General features: G+C 48.6%; 1 protein-coding gene, 1 long non-coding RNA gene and 1 pseudogene across 13 annotated transcripts in view; 1 reads left to right on the plus strand and 2 right to left on the minus strand.

Annotated features, from left to right (window-relative positions):
- Positions 1 to 498: 498 nt before the first annotated feature.
- On the minus strand, positions 499 to 935 carry LOC110285121 (small ribosomal subunit protein uS12 pseudogene; annotated as a pseudogene).
- A 3,376-nt stretch (positions 936 to 4,311) lies between these two features.
- LOC110284956 (uncharacterized) lies at positions 4,312 to 16,718 on the minus strand. Of its 9 annotated transcripts, none has more exons than XR_015046014.1 (6): positions 15,437 to 15,793; positions 14,821 to 15,010; positions 11,729 to 11,852; positions 9,161 to 9,230; positions 5,640 to 5,821; positions 4,312 to 4,789 (listed from the first exon to the last, which is right to left on the minus strand). It is a non-coding gene; the product is annotated as an uncharacterized LOC110284956 (long non-coding RNA). The 9 variants fall into 9 exon arrangements; XR_003835456.2 differs by having other exon boundaries at positions 4,312 to 4,801; XR_003835453.2 differs by lacking the exons at positions 5,640 to 5,821; positions 9,161 to 9,230 and adding an exon at positions 16,641 to 16,718 and having other exon boundaries at positions 4,312 to 4,801; positions 15,437 to 15,537.
- The window catches only part of Gata6 (GATA binding protein 6), a 32,935-nt gene continuing 30,006 nt past the window's right edge, over positions 16,690 to 19,618 (plus strand). Inside the window, exons 1-2 of one of the 4 annotated variants that reach the window (XM_021150661.3) lie at positions 16,690 to 16,909; positions 18,199 to 19,352. In XM_021150661.3, the coding sequence (XP_021006320.1) occupies positions 18,236 to 19,352 (1,117 nt within the window). In that variant the 5' untranslated portion in view covers positions 16,690 to 16,909; positions 18,199 to 18,235. The other 3 variants (XM_085833381.1, XM_029471963.2, XM_085833382.1) reach the window with 3 other exon arrangements.

The raw sequence follows: 19,618 nt of genomic DNA on the forward strand, positions 1-19,618 counted from the left end.
GTCTGTGGGGTCATATTTATATTCCTTCAAAATGGTTCTTCCATGTATTTGCTATATCCAAGCATCCTTTCCCTGGTGTCTGCTTCAGGAAAACAGTCTTTCCTGTGTTTGCTTTAGCAAGACATTCTTTCAGCTCTGTGCCTCAGCCAAACATCATCTGACATAACTAACTTTTAAAGAACTAGAAGTTTCCACTTCAGTCCACTTCTGGGGTTGGGGTGGGGATGTCTATTACCATAGAGCTGAGGAGAGGGTTGACTGTGTAAAGGTGCCTGCCTTCAAGCCTCACTCCCTAAGTTCTATTCCCAAGGCTGAAAAGAAAAAAGTTGCCTTCTGTTTCCCACCAGAGCACCATGACACATGTTTACACGCACGTATGCACGTATGCACGTACAATGCACTCTAAGGAAACAAGCCTTGCTGTACAGTCCGGGCTGGCTAAGAACTTTTTTTTCTTCAGAATATGAAAATTTATTACTGTGTTTCCATTGTCAAGTTTTATGATCTTGGCCTTTCTTTCTTGCCTTTGTATAGAGCCAAAAGAGACACACTGGCTACTTAACCACCTTAAGCGGACTCCAGGAGTATCACCTACAGCATGACCTTTTCGACCAAATCCAGCAACCAGAACTTCGTCATTCTCCTCAATGCCATTCAGGCAGCCATCGTTGGGCACGAATGCTGTGATCTTCTTGCAGTTCTTAATGATCTGCACCCTGACACACTTCCTGATGGATAGCAGAATTTGGCTGTTTCGCTTCAACCCCTACTTTTTCCAGCACAATTCCTTTTGCATGAGAGGCACCCCCCCCAAACGGATTGATCTTCAGGACTGTGCCCAAGTGGGCTTTCATGTACTGTTTATCATGCCATTTCTGGTCCCGTCAGTGACTGCGGAGCTTCTGGGCAGTTCAGAGACCACGACACTTGCCCATCTTGCTGGCGACACGGGCCCAAGAGAAAGAGCAGGTCAAGAACTTTCTAAGCAGGCCGGACTGGTTTAACACTCAAGGCATTTGGGCAGGAGCTGGGAGGTCTCTCAGAAGGTGAAGGCACCCACTGAAAAGCCTGACAACGGGAGCTTGACCCCTGGGAGGCACATATTGGAGGGAGAGAATCTACTTTTGCAGGTTGGCCTTTGACCTCCACAAGTTGTGGCCCATGCACAACCATATGTACAGATACACAATAAATAAAATGCAGTTTAATTTAAAATGCAATTTGGGGTATGCTGGGGTATGTATGGCTTAGTTGGTAGGCTGCTTGCCTGGCATGCACGAAGCCCTGGATTTGATTCCCTGTATCCCATAAACCAGGTTTACTGATGTGCCCCTGCACTCGGGAGGTGGAAGCAGGAAGTTTAAGCTTATCTTTAGCTACACGTGGAGTTTGAGGTCAATGTGAGCACAGATAAAACCCGGTCGGAAAAAAATAAACTGACTTTTTTTTTCTTAAGCATTAGTGCCTTGAAGGAAGACCAGTATAGAATGGGTAAACTTAAACAATAAAATGTTGAAATTTACAGCCAGTTGATCGTTATTTTGAAATGGAGAATTATCAACTATAGCCTAAATCAACCAGAAAACGATCTGAACTTCAAGAATATACTACATACTAAATTCCAAGCCAGTCTGAATAACAAGAGATAGTGTCTCAACAACTAACTCACCACCAACCAATCCAAACAAACAAATAAACAAACAAACCCTGAAAGAGAGGCCTGGGACCAGGGAGCCAGCTTCTCCCGCAGAAGCAGTGCTTACATAAGCCCTATGAGCCAAGGTTAATACCTGGAACCCAAGTGAAAAATGCTGAGTGGTTCCCTATGAAACAGGAGGTGGAGACAGAAGCCTGCACCCAGAAGGTCTTTCTAGCCAACACTTTGCCTTTCTCTCTTTCCCCTCCTCTCCTCTTATATATACTACATTAATTAATTAGTTAGTTAGCTGATTTATTAATAAAAACAAAAACAGAGCAAGGCATGATGGTGCACACCCTTGTCATCTCAGCACTTGGGTGTCAGAGGTAGGAAGATTACAGCCACTCTGGTACACACAGAAAGTTCCAGGCCAGCCAGGACTGCAGAGTCAGACCTTTGTTTCTGTTGCTATGTTACACACCATGAAAACCACAAGCAAACAAACGAACAAACAAGCAAACAAGCAAATCCATAAAAAAGCAGGTGGGTGGGTATTTTAGTTTTAAGGTCATAGTCCATCACTAAGGGAAGCCAAGGAAGCAACTGAAACAGAGACCATGGAAGAAAGTTGCTGCTGGCTTGTTCCCATTGCTCCTGTTCACACACAGCTTTCTTAGTCAGCTCTGCCACTGCCCCACCCCCCCTACACACACACCAGAAGTGACACTCCCCTCAATGGGGTAGGCCATCTCACATCGATCATCAAGCTGGATAATGTCCACAGAGCAGTTTGATGGAACAGTTCTTTAATTGAGAATCCCTCTTTCTTTCCAGATGTGCCACACCTTGTCTCAGCTCCCCTCTCTCCCCCTCCCCCGTAGGTCTTGGAGTTTGGCAATAGGCTCATGTCGCCATAGTCACAACACTCAGAGGGATCTGAGTCAGAAAGTCAGAAAGTCAGGATGTTCAAAGCCATCCTGGGTTATTTATCAAATTCTAGTCCACACTAGATTAAAAAACTGGAGTGTGTGTACGTGCGTGAGTGCATGTATCCGTGCCTGTGTGTCTGTATGTGATGTCTTCATCTGTTTTCTCCCTTTTAAAAAATATTTTAGTATATGAATTTACTTATTTGTGTTTGTTGCTGGTCCTCTTAGTAGATGCCTGAGGCTAGAGTATTTATTCACGTTTATTTGGAGGCTAGAAAGACCAAGCACTAGATCCTAGCATCTAGGGAGGGCCTTCTGCTGCATCGTAACCTACTATGTAGGGCATTGGCTTGCTGGTTTGAGTCTCTTTCTCTTCACAGTGCTGTCATGGGCCCCTTCTGTGGAGAGATCATCTTACCTGAATTGCTGCTCAAGGGTCCCCAGCATGTACCACTGAACCTGTGAGTCTGGAAATTGGATTCTCAGAGATACATGTGTGGTGGCATCCCTAGGAAGCCGGTGATACAGTGTCTCTGTGTGAGGGGAGGGAATGCCAAACTCAGGGACTGGGGAACTCTGTATGTCTTAACGTGACATTCATTCATAAGTGTGTACCTACATATGCCAGGCTTCTGGCCTGGACTCTGGGGAAACCCTTAAGTAGAAGAAACCACTACCTCAACATTACTGAGCCACTACTTGGGGCTTCATTTTAATGCCCAACATCTCATTACAGTAGCTTTGGCAGACTCAGTCCTGCCTTGGCCCTCATTGCAACATTTGAAAGGTTTCACATATCATGGTAAATTCTCCAGCTAATAGTTTTGAGATTTGATAATTTCTTTCTTCTTAGTTGACAGTTATCTTTTGTCCTAAAGGACACAGTTTAGTATATATATATTTTTTCTTTTTTGAGACATAGCCTCACTATGTTGCCCTGGCTAGCCTGGAATTCACTATGTAGACCACAATCTTATAGATCTGTCTGCTTCTGCTGATCTCCAGAGTTCTGGCACTAAAGATGTGTCCCACTGCGCTTGGATAAAAATAGTGAAACAATCTGCTGATACTTCAAAGTCTCAAACCTCATTTCTTTTATTGATTGGTTGATTGATTGGTTGATTGATTAGCCTCGTAGAGATTAGGTTGGCCACAACTCAGTATATTGCGGCCGAGAACAGTCTTAGAGCTGATCCTCTTGCTTCTGTTCACAAATTCTCCAAGGCTTACAAGCACATGAAGTGTATCACCACACCTGCTCCAAGCAGCACCAGATCAAGGTTTTTAAAATCCTTTCTGATACATCTATTCATTATGTGTGTGTGCAAGCACTCAAGTGTATACCCCAAACACGCACCCTAAGGTTTGTATGGAGGTCAGAAGACAGCTTGTGGGAATGGTCCCAGGGGTGGAACTCAGGTCTTTTGTATCAACTTGATTGGATCTGGAATAACCTCTGGGCACTCTTTCCAAAGACTTTTCTTATTTTTTATTTTTTTTAAGTTTTTTTTTAAGATTTATTTATTTATTATATATAAGTACACTGTAACTGTCTTCAGACACTCCAGAAGAAGGAGTCAGATCTTGTTGCAGATGGTTGTGAGCCACCATGTGGTTGCTGGGATTTGAACTCTGGACCTTCAGAAGAGCAGTCGGGTGCTCTTACCCACTGAGCCATCTCACCAGCCCCCCAAAGACTTTTCTTGAGCTGATCATTTGAAGCAGAAAGTTGTATCCCAGAAGTTGGTGGTATCAGCAGGGTACAGTGGCATAAGCCTTTAATTCCAGTGCTCAGGGAGGCAGAAGTAGGCAGATCTCTGAGTTCAAGGCCAGCTTGGTCTGTGTAGAGAGTTTCAGGACAGCCAGGGATACACAGAGAAACCCTGTCCTGAAAAGGCAATGTAAAGACAACAGCAAATCCACAAAAGTGGGCGGTGTCTTTCAGTTGGTTGCAAGCCAGGTGATGAGAGGAAGAGAAAGAAGGAAGTCCTGCTTTGCATGCCAGTAGGCAAGCCCATCTGGTGATCCTACGCATTCTTGGCTGATATTTGAGCCATCTTCTTTGGGCTTCCAGCATACTCTTAGGACCAGAAGTTCTTCACGAATCCTCCATGTCTCTGGTGCCAGATTGGGACTGTGGAGACATCCAGCACCGTGGACGATGACCAGGCTCTCAGCTGCTGCTGTATGGTATCCATAGTTGGACCACTCAGACTATATCCTGCAAGTCATTCTAATAAGTCATAGGGATTTGTTACTATGTAATGCTATATGTTATAATAATTCACAATGTATAGGTGCAGCCACATATCTGTCTTCATTCTGTCAGTTTCCTTAGACAATACTGACTATTGTATTCAGCTTGGTATAAAGGTGGTTGGTATAAGCCACCTTTAATTGCTGAACCTCCACAACTACCACAAGATCAAGGATTTTGGCTTTGTTTGTTATATAGCCCAGATTACCTCAAACACTCTTCCTGCCTCAGACTCCCCGGTACTGGAATTATAGATGTGCATCAATACACTCAGGCTGTTTATGGCCTTCAGTGACCTCTAGTAGGTTACATTGTATCCTCTCAAAGGCTTTTTCGTACCTCTTGCCTTTTTTTTTTTTTTTTTTTGGTTTTTCGAGACAGGGTTTCTCTGTATAGCCCTGGCTGTCCTGGAACTCACTTTGTAGACCAGGCTGGCCTCGAACTCAGAAATCCGCCTGCCTCTGCCTCCCGAGTGCTGGGATTAAAGGCGTGCGCCACCACGCCCGGCTACCTCTTGCCTTTAAACAACTCCCCTCTCTGAAGTCTTTGAGCCTTGATATCCTCTTTCCCCATTCATTAGCCTTCATTACCCCATAAGTAGCCTTCATTACCCCATAAGTAGCCTAAAGTAGAATTTCATCATTTTTCTTGCCAAACAGTCCGGACAGCATACTAGGTATAGAAGATATCCTTACCTCCTCTGAACAAGTGGGGAAAATAGAAAGCAGTGTTAGTGAGAGATTTGCATAAGTGCTTACAGTAAACTTTCTCTGTGTCTTTGGTATTTGAACTCATGACTCAGTGGCTGACTCACGTGCGCTCCTGTCTGTTCACCCTGCCATTTCCACAGAGGCTCAGTACATGCTGAACTCTTGACACTGAGAAGGCCTTTGAAATTTGAAGGATGAGCAGGGATGGTGACTCAGGAAGGAGAGTTTGAGGCCAGCTTGGTTTACAGAGCAAGTTCCAGGACAGCCAGGGCTACACAGAGAAACCCTGTGTTGGAAAAGCAACAACAGAAAAAAAAAAAAAAAAAAGAAAGAAAGAAAGAAAGAAACTTGAAGGCCAACAGCTTGCTTTGTGGATCTAGGCTGTGGTTTTGGCTAGACTTTAGCTAGGTACTGCTTTATAAATGATGTAACATTTATACTGTTTTTGTTAGATAATTACATGCCTCTAATTGTGGTACCATAAACAGAGTGGTAATCTGACTGAGGATGTGCCAGGAGAAGTCATTTGATATCAGTCTATCCTAAGCTCTTCCACAGAGGCCAGAACTATGGTCAGAAAGAAGCAACTTTGTAATATGCAAATGATATCTGCAGACTAGAGAGCTAAAAAGTGCCTTCTGGCTTTGTTTTGACTTTCTTTCTAAGAAAGATTCATCTATTCTTGTTTTATGTGCATTTTATGTCTATATATTATGCACCACATGCATAAAGCACTCACAAAGGCCATAAGAGGATGTCAGATCCCCTGGACAGGATGGAGTTAGATGGTTATGAGCCATCATATCCCAGGTCCTCTCTGCAAGACAGCCAGAGCTCTTAACTGATGAGCCATCTCGCTCACCCTGGTTTTCATTGTTGTTTTATTGAGACAGGATCTTACTATATAGTCTCAGCTATCTTGGAACTCACTATGTTGGCCAGTCTGGCCACCTACTCACAGTGATCCCCCTGCCTCTGCTTCCTGAGTGCTGGGATTAATGCCTTGGTTTTCCTTTTTTTTTTTTTTTTTTTTTTTTTTTTTTTTTGGTTTTTCGAGACAGGGTTTCTCTGTATAGCCCTGGCTGTCCTGGAACTCACTTTGTAGACCAGGCCGGCCTCGAACTCAGAAATCCGCCTGCCTCTGCTTCCTGAGTGCTGGGATTAAAGGTGTGCACCACCACGCCCAGCTGGTTTTCCATTTTTTTAAAGACAGGGTGTCAAGAGCCAGAACTGGCCTCTAACTAGCTACACATGGATCTGCCTCTATATCCTAAGTACTGGAACTTATATGTTATAGTGTGATATATAATATGTAATAAAATATATAATATATAAAATATACAATACTTTACTTCCACCATCTCTCAGGTAAAAAGTGCCTTCTAACCACGGTAGCCGACAACTGTGCTGAATTTTTAAAAGGGTCACTACAGTTGTCCCCTTAGATATTTTTGTGCTTTCTTTAGGCATGAGAGCTAGAGAGGCAATTATACCTTTCATAGTCATATGAAAATAGTTCATAGTCCTGTTGGGTGGTGGCAATACACACCTTTAATCCCAGCACTTGGAATGCAGAGGCATGCGGATCTCTGAGTTTCCCACCAGCCTCATCTACAAATTGAGTTCTAGGATAGCCAGGGATACACAGAGAAACCTTGTCTCAAAAACCAAACCAAACCAAACCAAACCAAACCAAACCAAACCAAACCAAACCAAACCACACCACACCACACCACACCACACCACACCACACCACACCACACCACACCACACCACACCTAGCCTAACCAAAGCAAAACAAAAAGAGAAAGGATCTCTCTAAATAATACTAGTTGGCCTAGCCCTATGTAAAGCAGGCTGGCCACAGACTTCTAGTGTTCCTCCTGCCTCTGCCTCTTGAGTCATGGGAATTACTGGTATCTGCCACAATTTAGCCAACTTTTTCCTCCCAGGGTTTGATTATTTGTTCGTCTTAAAGACTTATTTTTGCCTGGACTCAGACTTGGAAGTATAAGCTCTCATCGAGGACAGCTGATGACTCTTGGCAAGCTCTTCCCAGGGTACTTTGTTTTCCTTCATTCTCTTGACCAACAGTTTGTCATATCCCACCTGCTCCTCCATGTTTGTGTCAGTGAACTGTTCCTTCAGAGCGCTTGTGTTGTGGGACACATGGAATGACAAATCGCTGAATCTTAAGTGTTTTAGCCCTGGGCTTCTGACCTTCTTTGCTTAAGGGCTTTCATATTGGCAGACATGGTCTTCCTTAGAGAGATTTCAGATTCTGTGAGCTCTTTGGGGCCCCAACCACCAAGGCACAGCACTGTCGGTCCAGGAATGTCGGTTCTCCTCTTTCTTTAATTACCAAGGTGAGAACACTTAGATTGCCAGTCATCTACTTGGATCACTGCTACCATAATTACTTTACACCAGATTTACTTGTTTGTTTTGTGATGCTAAGCATTAAAGTAAGGGCTCAGAGCGTGCTAAACACGTGCTCTCCACTGGACTACTCCCCTGCACTAGAAAATTTTGATACTTTTAAAGATAATACTTTTTAAGTGAAAACATGAATTTGGGCAATAAATAAATGATGCTTAGTAACTACAATGCCCTTACACTATCCACACTGAGAATAAAATGTCTCCATCCTTGGTTACCACTTGTAGTTTATGTTCTTTGGTTTTGCTCTCTTATATTCATGGGCAGAAAATAAGGTATTTAGAAAGCATCTTCCATCAGAAGACATTTCAGTGGTCTGGAAACCTGAGTCTAAGTTAACTGTTTGGCCTTTGGAGACAAATCATTCCTTTTGTTTAGCCCACTAGTGTAGTGTTTAGATTAACATCTAAATTTGTATTGAACCTGACAGGAACTGAAGAGCCAGGACAGATATATGCACTCCCATCTCCGTGGAGCCTATAGGATGGCTCGGGCGAGTAGGACCCTGGTCATTAGTTCATGATGAGTGTTTGTGTGAAGCAATATTTTTATCATTTTATGGACGGAGCAACTGAGGCACCTCGGGGTTAAGTGTCTCAGTCTTGAGTCCATGACTGTTCAGTAGATTTAGGAGACCCAGCTCTCAGAGCAGCCGTCTAGAAGTTTCCATCCCATCTTAACCAGCCCTGCATGTGGAAGCTCAGCTCTTTCCCTACCCTCAAATCTCTGACAATCCATCTCAGGAGAGAAGGGACTGAGGTTTGCTGAAATAGCAGAGGGGGCCAGGGCATTCCCTGTCCCCTTGGACTAACTGCTGCTTCTGATCCCTGGAGGCTTCTGTCCAGGAGGATTCAATCAGCCTCAGCTGGCTGGCTGGGGTGGAGGACAGGACTGTCAGTCTTGGGAAGCTGCAAGCACTCAGGGTCTTGAACTTTATCAGGTTTGAATGTGTGACTGTGAGAGTAAAGAGCAGAGAAATGACAGCACTCAGTAAATCAAACCAAGAGAAGATCAGGGCTGTCAAAGACCAGAGGAAAGCAGTCTCTGGGCCCACATGGGGCCAGCCGCCTGTGGCTGGGCTGTTGAGAGGAGGAGGGGGAGGGGAGAGGGAGAGGGAGAGGGAGGGGGAGAGGGAGGGGGAGGGGGGGAGGGGGAGGGGGAGAGGGAGAGGAAGAGGGAGACTCACCCACTATGGGCTCTGCCTCTGTGCATCTCTTTCACTGTCTTCTTAGCTAGAGAACAGGATTCTTCTTGTTCTGGTTTGGATTTTGTTTTCAAATACATATTGGAAGGAGGGGGAAGAGAAGAGCCAGAAAGAAACCAAGACTGAAGAAATCTAGAGTGGCCTATGATCAATAATCTGTTCCTGTAGTGTATGTGTTTCAGGAATAGAGCATTTGGCTAGCATGCAGGAGATATTCTCGCTTCTACCTCCAGCCCTAAATAAAGAAAATGCTGTTGGGGGAGGTAGAGAGAGAGAGAGAGAGAGAGAGAGAGAGAGAGAGAGAGAGAGAGAGAGAGAAGATTGAGTCACAAAATAATGGAAAATCAAACTGGGATAAATCTACAATACTAGCTGAAGGGTAAAAAGCTTGAGAGAAGAGTAGAGTTGCCTATGTGTAGATCAATTTAAATTGGTTCTTCTAAGTTCCTAATATCTAGCGCCAATCTCCTAGGTTGGCCTTCTCAATGACTGTGTGCTAATTCCCTTCTATCTATCTCTAGAGCAGCGTTGGCAAGGAGGGCTACTGTAGAGGGCTGGGTTTTTTTTTTTTTTTTTTGAGGAGCTTCAAGATTGCTATCTTGGTTCTGCAGAAGATGCTGGAATCTGCTGCTTGCATTTGAAAAGGGGAGAACAAGGAATGTTTCTTCTTCAAAGACACCAAAAGCCAGCAAAGGACTTATGTTTGTATCACCCCCACCCTCTTCCCTACCATAATGCAATAAAGTCCTGGTGCTGGTACACAGAAGGCTCAAAACAATCCCCAAGTAAAATGGGAGTGCTTTTCTGGGAATTCATTTAGTACAGAGGCAGCTAAGCAGTTAGTTCACATACAAAGTTGAAATTTTGTGCAGTATATGTGCGGATGTCAGTAATAATTCATAGACCTTACCATGCACAAGCACTGCTACCAAAGCTCTTTGTCTTTGCAATGATCTCATAAGGGGTCTACCCTCCCTCCCTCCCTCCCTCCCCCCTTTCCTTTTTCCTTCCTTCCTTCTAGCCTTTCTTTAATTTTTAAGTTACACTTATGTATGTATGTGCTCACACATACACCCATGTCACACTCATGTGTGGAAGTCATTGGTTTGTCCTGTCAGGACATAGCTTTGCCCTTTGAGCCATCTTGCCCACTGTGTAGTCTTGGCTGGTCTGAGAATCATAGTGCTGCCCCAGCTCTGAGAACAGTGATTATGGGCATAGTCAGGATGCCTTGCCTTGGTTTTTTAAAGCTCTCTTTTACAGAAGAGAGAACTGGAACCGAGAAGTTGGGCAATTTGCCCTCCTCACACAGAAAATAGATGGAGGTATTAGGAGGTGGCACAGTAACCCCAAGTTCTGGACTGGTCCAATGGCTCTTACAAATTCCCTCAATGTTTAAGCTAGAGGAACTCGCAACTTTCCAAAGCCACTTAGCCTGGAAGACAAAGGCAATCTAAGTGCCCTTTCAGAGGAAGGCAAAGCTCCCCTCAGCTCCTTCCACAAAGCTGCCTGTGGCTCTACAAGAGGTGCCAACCTCCTAGACTGTAAACACTTGCAAGCTCAGAGCTGCCTCTCCTGTTTCTTCTCCTGCCATGCATACTCAGGACATGATCTGTTGATGAGTGGCAGGAAGCTGGAGGCCTGCACAGTGGTAGACAAACCCTTTAGCCCTAACTCTCCGCATATTTGCAGCATAGCTGAATAGAGAGGTCATATTTATGAGTAGTAACTTTTCTTGGTCACTACTCTCTCTTGGACTCAAGGATAGCATCTATAACTTAGCAAATCTCTCAAAAACTCATTTTTCTGTTTTCTTTATTTTTTCTCTCTGCCTACTTTATCAATCCCTGCCTGGCCTTTTAAAAAAAAGGAGAGAGAGAGAGAGAGAAGAAAGAAAGGAAAGGAAAGGAAAGGGCAAATGCTACTTAAGGACTCCAAGGGACAGAGGTTTGGGGCAGTGGGATCCACATCCCAGAATTCACTGTCCCCATACTCTCAGCCACTCTGCCCCCACATGCAAGGAGCCCTTAGGTCTAGCTTAGGCGTGGAGCTGAGAGTCCCTTCTTTCTGAGGCTTCCCTTTCTCATCCTTTAGAGGCTGGGTTAGAGGGCAAGGCTACACGGTGAGGGGGTTCAGGAAGTAAACGATTTGGAAGGAATAGGAAAAGGGGTGTCTGTAAGTTCACACCCCAGCATAAGGCAACAGAAGAACCTGGACTGCGCTTTGGAAATGAATCCATCTGTAGAGAGTACATTGAGGGAGCAGCAAAGCAGAGGCCCTACCCACCAGGACCTGCGCATCTCAGCCATGCTCCCTGCACTCAGCCCTTTCTGTTTCGAAACAGAATCATGGAATCATTATCTGACCATTCCAACGGACACCCCCTCCCCTTCCTCCAGGACTTTTAGAGTCCCGAGTCTGCGAAATGAGGACCCTTGGTTTCATCCTTTGAGAGGGAAGTGATGGCTTTGGCTGACACACAGCCCTGGGCATCAAGTAACCATGCCAGCTGTAATTAATAATGACTCTACTGCGTTTGACCAAACTAACCTTTGAGAGTCTACACCCTTCCTGGGTTCAGTTCCGGGATTCGGAGACACAGGTCTATCACATCTGCGGGGGTTCAGACTGTTCTGCTCATGACCCCAAGGGGATATGGAGTGCTTCTCTGATCCTAAAATGAACCATGGGGAAGGTAGACAGGTATGATTTGGTTTTGTCTTTATTAATATTAGAGAAATAAATAAGTAAATAAATAAACCCAAAACAGTAGGACAAGGCTACAACATTTATAATTCCTATACTCTACAGGCGGTAAGGATCTTGAGCTCCAGGCCAGCTTGTCATATATAATAGAAGGCTTTGTAGAAGACAGGGGGAAGAGGGGCAAATTTAAATGGAACTTTGAGTTTGTTTCATTGACCTTGGTTCTTCTGCAAGCCCGGCAGGAATGTTTTAGGTCCTACAGCTTCTGAGTTAGGGTTAGGGTTAGGGTTAGTTCTAATGCCTGGGCATCCCCAGGCCAGGAGACCCGGAGACAATGCCTCAGTTGCAGTCACAGGTCGCAAGGGACCTTTGAGGTGGTGATCCCAGGAACGCAAGCAGGCTGAGGAGGGAGGCTGGCGCCAGCGGGGAATTTCTTTATCGGGATTCGAGAGCCGAGAGCCGCTAGCTTCTCCGCTTCTCTAAGGGATCCCAGAGAGACACCTTTCGATCTTTTTTCAGACATCTTGGCCCTTAATAGCTAAATTTATTTGGTTTAAAGCGGCGATGGGAGAGGTGGGGAGGGAAAATCTTTCGTCGGTCATTGGGTGGCCCTGATAACAAGCTTTAAGAGAGAGGAAAGAATAAAGTAAAAAGGTTAATGGCTGAGGGTGGGCCTCAGGCGCCCAGCGTGGGGCTTTTACGGCGACGCTCCGGGGGCCACCCCCTTATCGCCACTGCTTCTTACTGCCGCTAAGAAGTACATACATTAAGTCACGTAAACAGCGCGCGGACAGGGATGCCACCTCAATGACCTTTCCGGCAACCGCGAGCCCACCTCTGCACTGAACTGGCGGCTGCCAGCCGGGGTCACCAGGGGCTGCAAATGTGCGGGGCCGCGGGGGCAGGGTCGGGTCCCGCGTACCGCTTGATTCCCACTGCCCGGGACCGGTGCATTAGCTCTGAAGCCTGAGGCCAGGCAGAAAGAGAACCAACACTGTGAATTGGGGCGACCTTCGCTCTTCCGCCGTCACCTGATCACGTCTGGAGCGGTTTTGTTTGTTTATAGGAACATAAGAATAAAATGGAGGAAGGGAAGGGAAGAAATGGGGTAAAAGAAAGAAAAAAGGACTCACCACGAAGGGAGAGAGAAGAAGGGAAAAGAGAGTACCCTGGTTATTGGCTGGCGTTCCGAATGGGGGCACACACTGTTCACACCCCTCTACTGGACTGGGACATTGGGGAAAATTAGGAAGCCAAGGTGACCCATATCGTTGGGTGAAAGAGTCCCTAAGACAGTAAGAAATGTGATATAATCGACTAGGCTTTATAAATGTGTTTCCTTTTTTTTCTTTCTTTCTTTTCAATTTTTTCTTTTTTGTAGTGCGTGGGAATCGAACCCACATCCTTGAGCATTAAGCAATTCACCAGTGAGTTATAGCTTTACCGTAATATTTTTAAATCTAAAGTTCAAACCATGTTTAACACAGAAATTGTATGTGTATGTATCAACACCCCTTGCCCCACTTTTGAATCGATGTTCGAGCAGGTAGAAGCTTCGTGAAATGACAGGTAATAAGCTTGAGTTTGCAAGGCCAAAGATGTATAGCGATATACATCCAGGCCCAGGTCTGTGGTGCCCCCCCGGAAGCCGCGCGCCATCGAGTCCCCAAACACCTCTTCCGTTTTAGCCACAGAGCCCCCGCCCCCTGCCCTATTGGCTGCTGTGTTCCGGCTAGATTTGAAAGGCAAGTGGTGGTTTGGTCCGGACCAAATAAATGAGCATAGGGGGACAGGTCCTGCCCTAGAGTCAGCTTTCTTTAGGGCTTAGGAAGAAGATTCTGTTCGGAGGGCCTGTTTTTTGGGTCTAAATGGTTCTGAGCAAAACGATTCCGGTCAAGACTAGCAAAGCCAGCTTGGGAAAGACAGGAGGGGACAAGAGAAAAGGAGTTGAAAAGAAAGAAACAAAACAAAAGGAAAACACTAAGAAAGAAACTTGCAGGGGTTATTTGGGGCATGATGGGGACCATCTCCATTTTGGGGTTCCCCTAGGTTGGTGTACCACCTTCCCCTCGGCACCCCGGATTCTGCTGGCTTCCATTTCCCTGGAGAGTCCAGCCTGAGGCCGATGGGGGAGGGCTTTGAAATGTGCCTTTGCTTGCTGGGCTGGGGTGTCGCCAGAGTCCGTGAGTCCGGGGGGAGGGGGGAACAAATTAGAGTCTGCGGGCAGTCTAGGTTTTTGTCTTAGTCAACCGGACAGGTTTTATTTTTACATTAACTGAGATGGAAAAAAAATATTTCTCTAACCTATTCCTCTTTCAGAAAGCTAGCCTTTAAAAAAAAGTTTAAAGGTGAATTTTGAGCCCTGAAAGGAAAAACAATGACCTATCGTTTTTTTCTTGTGGTTGAAGGCACTACTAAAATGATTGGGAATGAGGATGGTAAAATTATGGGTTTCTTCCCCAGCCGCTAGAGTCCGAATGTTGTCGAATCTGTTCGTGTGGGTCAAACTCCTCACCTCTGTCCCAGAGGCGCCAGGGTCAGTGTGTTCTCTAGTCTTCGATGCCTAGCTTCGGGAAAGCATAGCAGTAGGGGTTTGCTATTGTTCCAGGAAATGTACACAGGATAACCCCTCGAACAACAAAACAAAACAAAGCCAACCCTCCCCCCCCAACAGGACTGGAACTAGGCTCGCGCCGGAGCTCGATGTCCCTCAACCTTGAAGGTCGTTCACAGCCAGGACGCCAAATTTAGTTAGCCAAGTCATTTATTATTTTATTAGCAAATACGAACTGTAAAAATTGCTTTTAAGAGTAAACTGGAGACATTATTTCGGAAAATTGGACTCAAATGAAAAAGCGATGTCCGAAGCTTTAATGAATTGCTTACAAATGAACTTCGCAGAACCCAACCCGCTTAAAATTTTGGTTGGAACTTACCGGACAACCCAAAGCAAGCCGCTGGAAGCCGTGGTGGGAATTGGGCCGGCCCGTGCCAGTCTCTTGTGGTAGTAACTTTCGATCGAACTCGGGTTAAAATTTAAAGCCTTCGAATCCTGTTCCAGCTGCTAGTCTCTCCATTCCAGAGTTTTCTACTTTCAGAAATGCAGCCACGCCGAAGCCACAGTGACTAGGGGAGGCAAAAAGGAACGCGATAAAAGTGACGCAGTTAAGCAAAAACGGTTTATAGACCTACTCGGTAGCAGGTTTTAAATTCAGAAGTGTTTGGCCGCGATTTACAGTGAAGAATGAAAACGGGAAAATTCTTGCTAACTTCCTGGATTCGGAGGCCCCCTCCCCAGTAAGTCATTTCCCTTCTCCCGCAGCACACAGGTACAGTTCAAGGAGAGAACCCCTTTGCAACAGAGGTCTCTCGAAATCGTGTTTTACAGAGTACCTATATATGCATTCATGTTTCAATCTGCTTGGATCCCTCTCCTTTCTCCAATTGGAAAAACGATAAAAATAAATAGCAAACGAAACTAAAACAACAACAACAAGAAAAGAGTTCAAATGCTTCCAGGAAGATCTATAGAAAACATTTACTTTAATTTACCTGGGATATTCCTGTAAGAATCCACTCCCACAAGAGTGTTTCTCCTGTTCAATTCCCTTCCTGCAGCCTTCTTCCAATGTCCAGCTTGTCGAAAGAAATCCCTTTTGTGAGCCCAAAGAAATAAGACGTATATCACTGCTGCTGCCTGGGACAAGCAGTGCGCGACTCGCTGCTGACAGATCGGCACTGATAACCCCGCCAGTGTTCATTTCCAGTCCTTGGCCCGCTAAGAACCGTATCAGTTTGTACACAGTTGTGATAACCATTTGGAGGGAGCGACTAAGGGGTGTGTGTGAGATTGGGGGTGGAGAAATGGTATTTCTTTCTGGGTCCAGGGAAGGTACCCCGCTCCTTCTCAACGCGTTGTCTTTGATTGACCCGAAGTTCAGAGAAAGCTCAGAGTGAACGCGACAACCAAACTAGCGTCCTTGGACACCGCAGTGTTTTTCATTCACGACGGTCTCCAGCACCTCATAGTTTCAACCTTTCCATACACCACAACCGAAAGGTTAGCTGGGGAATGTTGTCCTGAACTCTACAAAACCTCCCAGGAATTTAGTATATATTTTAAGAGCAGGGGCGAGGTAGGGAATACACAAGGGCTCCTTTCCCAGATCGTTGAATCCCAAAGGACCCCCACGACCTGAGCATCCCGAAATAGGGTCAAGAAAGTTTAAGGTCAGTTACTAGCAACTGCGCGGGGCTTAATTTGGAAGGAGGGGCTGGGAGGGCCAGTTGGGCATTCTCCCCCCTCCCCGCCCGCCCCTTCCCCTGCTGACTTTGGGGGCGTCCTGACCCAGGAGGGGGCGAGTCCCTCCCTTTGCGGCGACGACACCCAGCTCCTCCCGAGCCAAGTTTCCCTCCCTTTTCTGCCCTGGGTGTGCGGGTATGACTTCGTGTGTGTGTGTGTGTGTGTGTGTGTGTGTGTGTGTGTGCAACTGGGGATGTGTTACAGCGCTGGATGAATATGGGTCGCTGGCCAGGTCAGGCATGCTGTCGCCCCTTCCCCTCCCTTGGTGTCCTCTAGCTGGTCGCCCCCGGGGTGGACTCGCTCCTACTCTGAGGACAAGGCTAGCAGCTCAGCCCACGCCCGCAGGCTGCCTAGCTCTTATTGTCCGCTAGGGCTGAGCACTCCCCTCCCCCTCGCCGTCCCCTCCCCACCCGCTTTTTTCTCCTCCCCTGGATCCCTCCTCCTTCTCTTCACCTCCGCACCCAGCAGCTTGTAGAGAGCAGTTCCGACCCACAGCCTGGCACCCTTCGGCTAGCGCTGTTTGTTTAGGGCTCGGTGAGTCCAATCAGGAGCGCAGGCTGCAGTTTTCCGGCAGAGCAGTAAGAGGCGCCTCCTCTCTCCTTTTTATTCACCAGCAGCGACTAGCAGACCCCGGACTCTCGCTCTCCCGCCGGCGCCCTCCGCCTCTCTCCGCGCCCCGGAGCACCCTCGGCCGCGGCCGTTCTTCTCGCACGTCGCTCGAGGTTCGGCTGTTTCCTCCTTTGTTTGCCCCCTCCTCTCCCTTCTCCCTTCACGGGCCCTTGGGCCTCCAGCTCTCCAGCTTTTCCCGGGCTGTGATCGGTTCCGAGGGTGTCCGGTCCTTCGTTTTAGAGGATTGCAGGGACTCCGAGGTTCCCGGGATACTCCGGACCAGCCTCCACCCGCCCCCCAGTGCTTATCTGCCCACAGCTTATCTCCGAGTTATCACAGCGCCAAGGGGCGGGAGCCCGTAGTCCAGTGGGCAGAGAAACTTCTTTCTTGCTATCTTGCCCGGGTCTGTGTGTGGGCATTAATTTTAGTGTGATTATCTCCGATGAGCCTAAGCGATTTGGAAAAGCAGCCCGGTGGAGGCCTGCCTGGCTCCCCACCCCCTCCAAGTCTCCCTGTCATTCTTCCTGCTCTCCCCTTTGGGGTGGCCTCGGCTCTGGGGCGGTCTCACCCCCCTCCCCTCCTGCGTTTTCCCCTCCTTTTCTCTGCGCTCTGCTCCACCCTACTATGACCAATTCCAGAACGATCTGGCTTTTCCCTTGCTGGGGTTGACCATGGGGTGGGCCAGGGGTGGCCCGGCCCGCCTGAGTACGCACGCTGGTGGTTGTAAGGCGGTTTGTGTTTAAGGTGTGCGATTGGCCTGGACGTGGTTGGACGTGAGGTTTTGCCCAGTTGGTTTCCGGCACTATTTCCTAGATCCTTATGCCTTTCCTGGCATCTCACTTTCTCTGGGCTAGGTAACTTTTTCTGGAGCTCGCCTTGGATATGATCAGCGAGGTCCAGGGAGCTCTGAGAAAAAGCGGCGGTTTCGTTTTCGGGGACAGGTTGCCTTTTCTAGCTATTTCCACGTGCGGAACTCTCTCACTGAGGCATCCCAAGAAAGGGGCACCTTTCTTAGGAGGCAGGGTGAGACAGCGTTAACACACATTAAATTCTTTCTTGTCACCGGCTCAGAGTTAGCCAGTCTGCGGCCGGTTTCGAGATCAATCTTGGGATCTGGCGCGCTTTGCAATGGATGGATGCTATGGAGGGGTGGGATAGGAGGCTCAGGAACACTTGTCCTGGGTGATGGAGGAAGGCACCCTAGTTGTCCAGGATCCCTTGGCTGCTGCACAGATTTCAATTGCTGTTTTGTAACCCCTCAAGTACGGGGCAGAAGCGGGATATTTAAGGAATGCCCTAAACTAAGAGAGGGGTGGGTGAGAGAGTGAAACATGTAGACAGTCTACCCTTTTAGTAAGTCCACTTTATCTATCTTCCGTCTTGTTCCTCACTCCCACCTTAGGAATCAAAAGTCAGGTTGGAGTAGCGCCGGACAGTGGATGGCCTTGACTGACGGCGGCTGGTGCCTGCCGAAGCGTTTCGGGGCTGCTGCTGCGGACGCCGGCGACTCCGGGCCCTTTCCAGCGCGGGAGCCCTCCTCTCCGCTTTCCCCCATCTCGTCTTCGTCCTCCTCCTGCTCCCGGGGCGGGGATCGCGGTCCCTGCGGCGCCAGCAACTGCAGGACGCCGCAGCTCGACGCCGAGGCGGTGGCGGGACCTCCGGGCCGCTCGCTCTTGCTCAGCCCCTACGCCTCGCATCCCTTCGCCGCTGCCCACGGAGCCGCGGCGCCCGGGGTCGCTGGCCCCGGGAGCGCCCTGTCGACTTGGGAGGACTTGTTGCTCTTCACTGACCTCGACCAGGCCGCGACTGCCAGCAAGCTGTTGTGGTCCAGCCGGGGCGCCAAACTGAGCCCCTTCGCGGCCGAGCAGCCGGAGGAAATGTACCAGACCCTCGCCGCCCTATCCAGCCAGGGGCCCGCCGCTTACGACGGCGCGCCCGGCGGCTTCGTGCACTCCGCAGCGGCGGCAGCCGCGGCCGCCGCAGCAGCCAGCTCCCCGGTCTACGTGCCCACCACGCGCGTGGGCTCCATGCTGTCCGGTCTGCCCTACCTTCAGGGGGCGGGCAGCGGGCCCAGCAATCACGCGGGCGGAGCGGGTGCCCACCCAGGCTGGTCCCAGGCCTCCGCCGACAGCCCCCCGTATGGCGGGAGTGGCGCAGCCGGCGGCGGCGCGGCCGGACCTGGAGGTGCGGGATCGGCTACGGCCCACGCCTCTGCACGCTTCCCCTACTCGCCCAGCCCGCCCATGGCCAACGGCGCCGCTCGAGACCCCGGGGGCTACGTGGCTGCGGGCGGCACGGGCGCAGGCAGTGTGAGTGGAGGTGGCGGCAGCCTGGCGGCCATGGGTGGCCGGGAGCACCAGTACAGCTCGCTGTCCGCAGCGCGGCCGCTGAACGGAACGTACCACCACCACCATCACCATCACCCGACCTACTCGCCCTACATGGCCGCACCGCTGACTCCCGCCTGGCCAGCAGGACCCTTCGAAACGCCGGTGCTCCACAGCTTACAGGGCCGCGCGGGAGCTCCACTCCCGGTGCCACGAGGCCCCAGCACAGGTAAAGATCAGATCGCGCCGCGGTGTGGGGGTGCGGGCCGGGAACCCTGGGATGCAAGCCGGTGTGGAACAGCTATTTACTAGAGGTCCATCTGGGTCTGCAAAGACTTCTTAGAACAAGACGTTCTACGTGGCAGACTCAGAGGCTAGCAGCGATGCTGTGGGGGATATTCTTGTCCAGGAAAGAGGGTGAATGCACATCTATGACCTCAGGGATGAGGGGAGGGGATGTGCACGAAGTGGGATAGGGAGGTCCGGGGCACTTCG

This window comes from Mus caroli, unplaced genomic scaffold, assembly GCF_978045245.1.
Source record: "Mus caroli unplaced genomic scaffold, Mus_caroli_1 scaffold_19, whole genome shotgun sequence".
Lineage (NCBI taxonomy): Eukaryota > Metazoa > Chordata > Mammalia > Rodentia > Muridae > Mus > Mus caroli.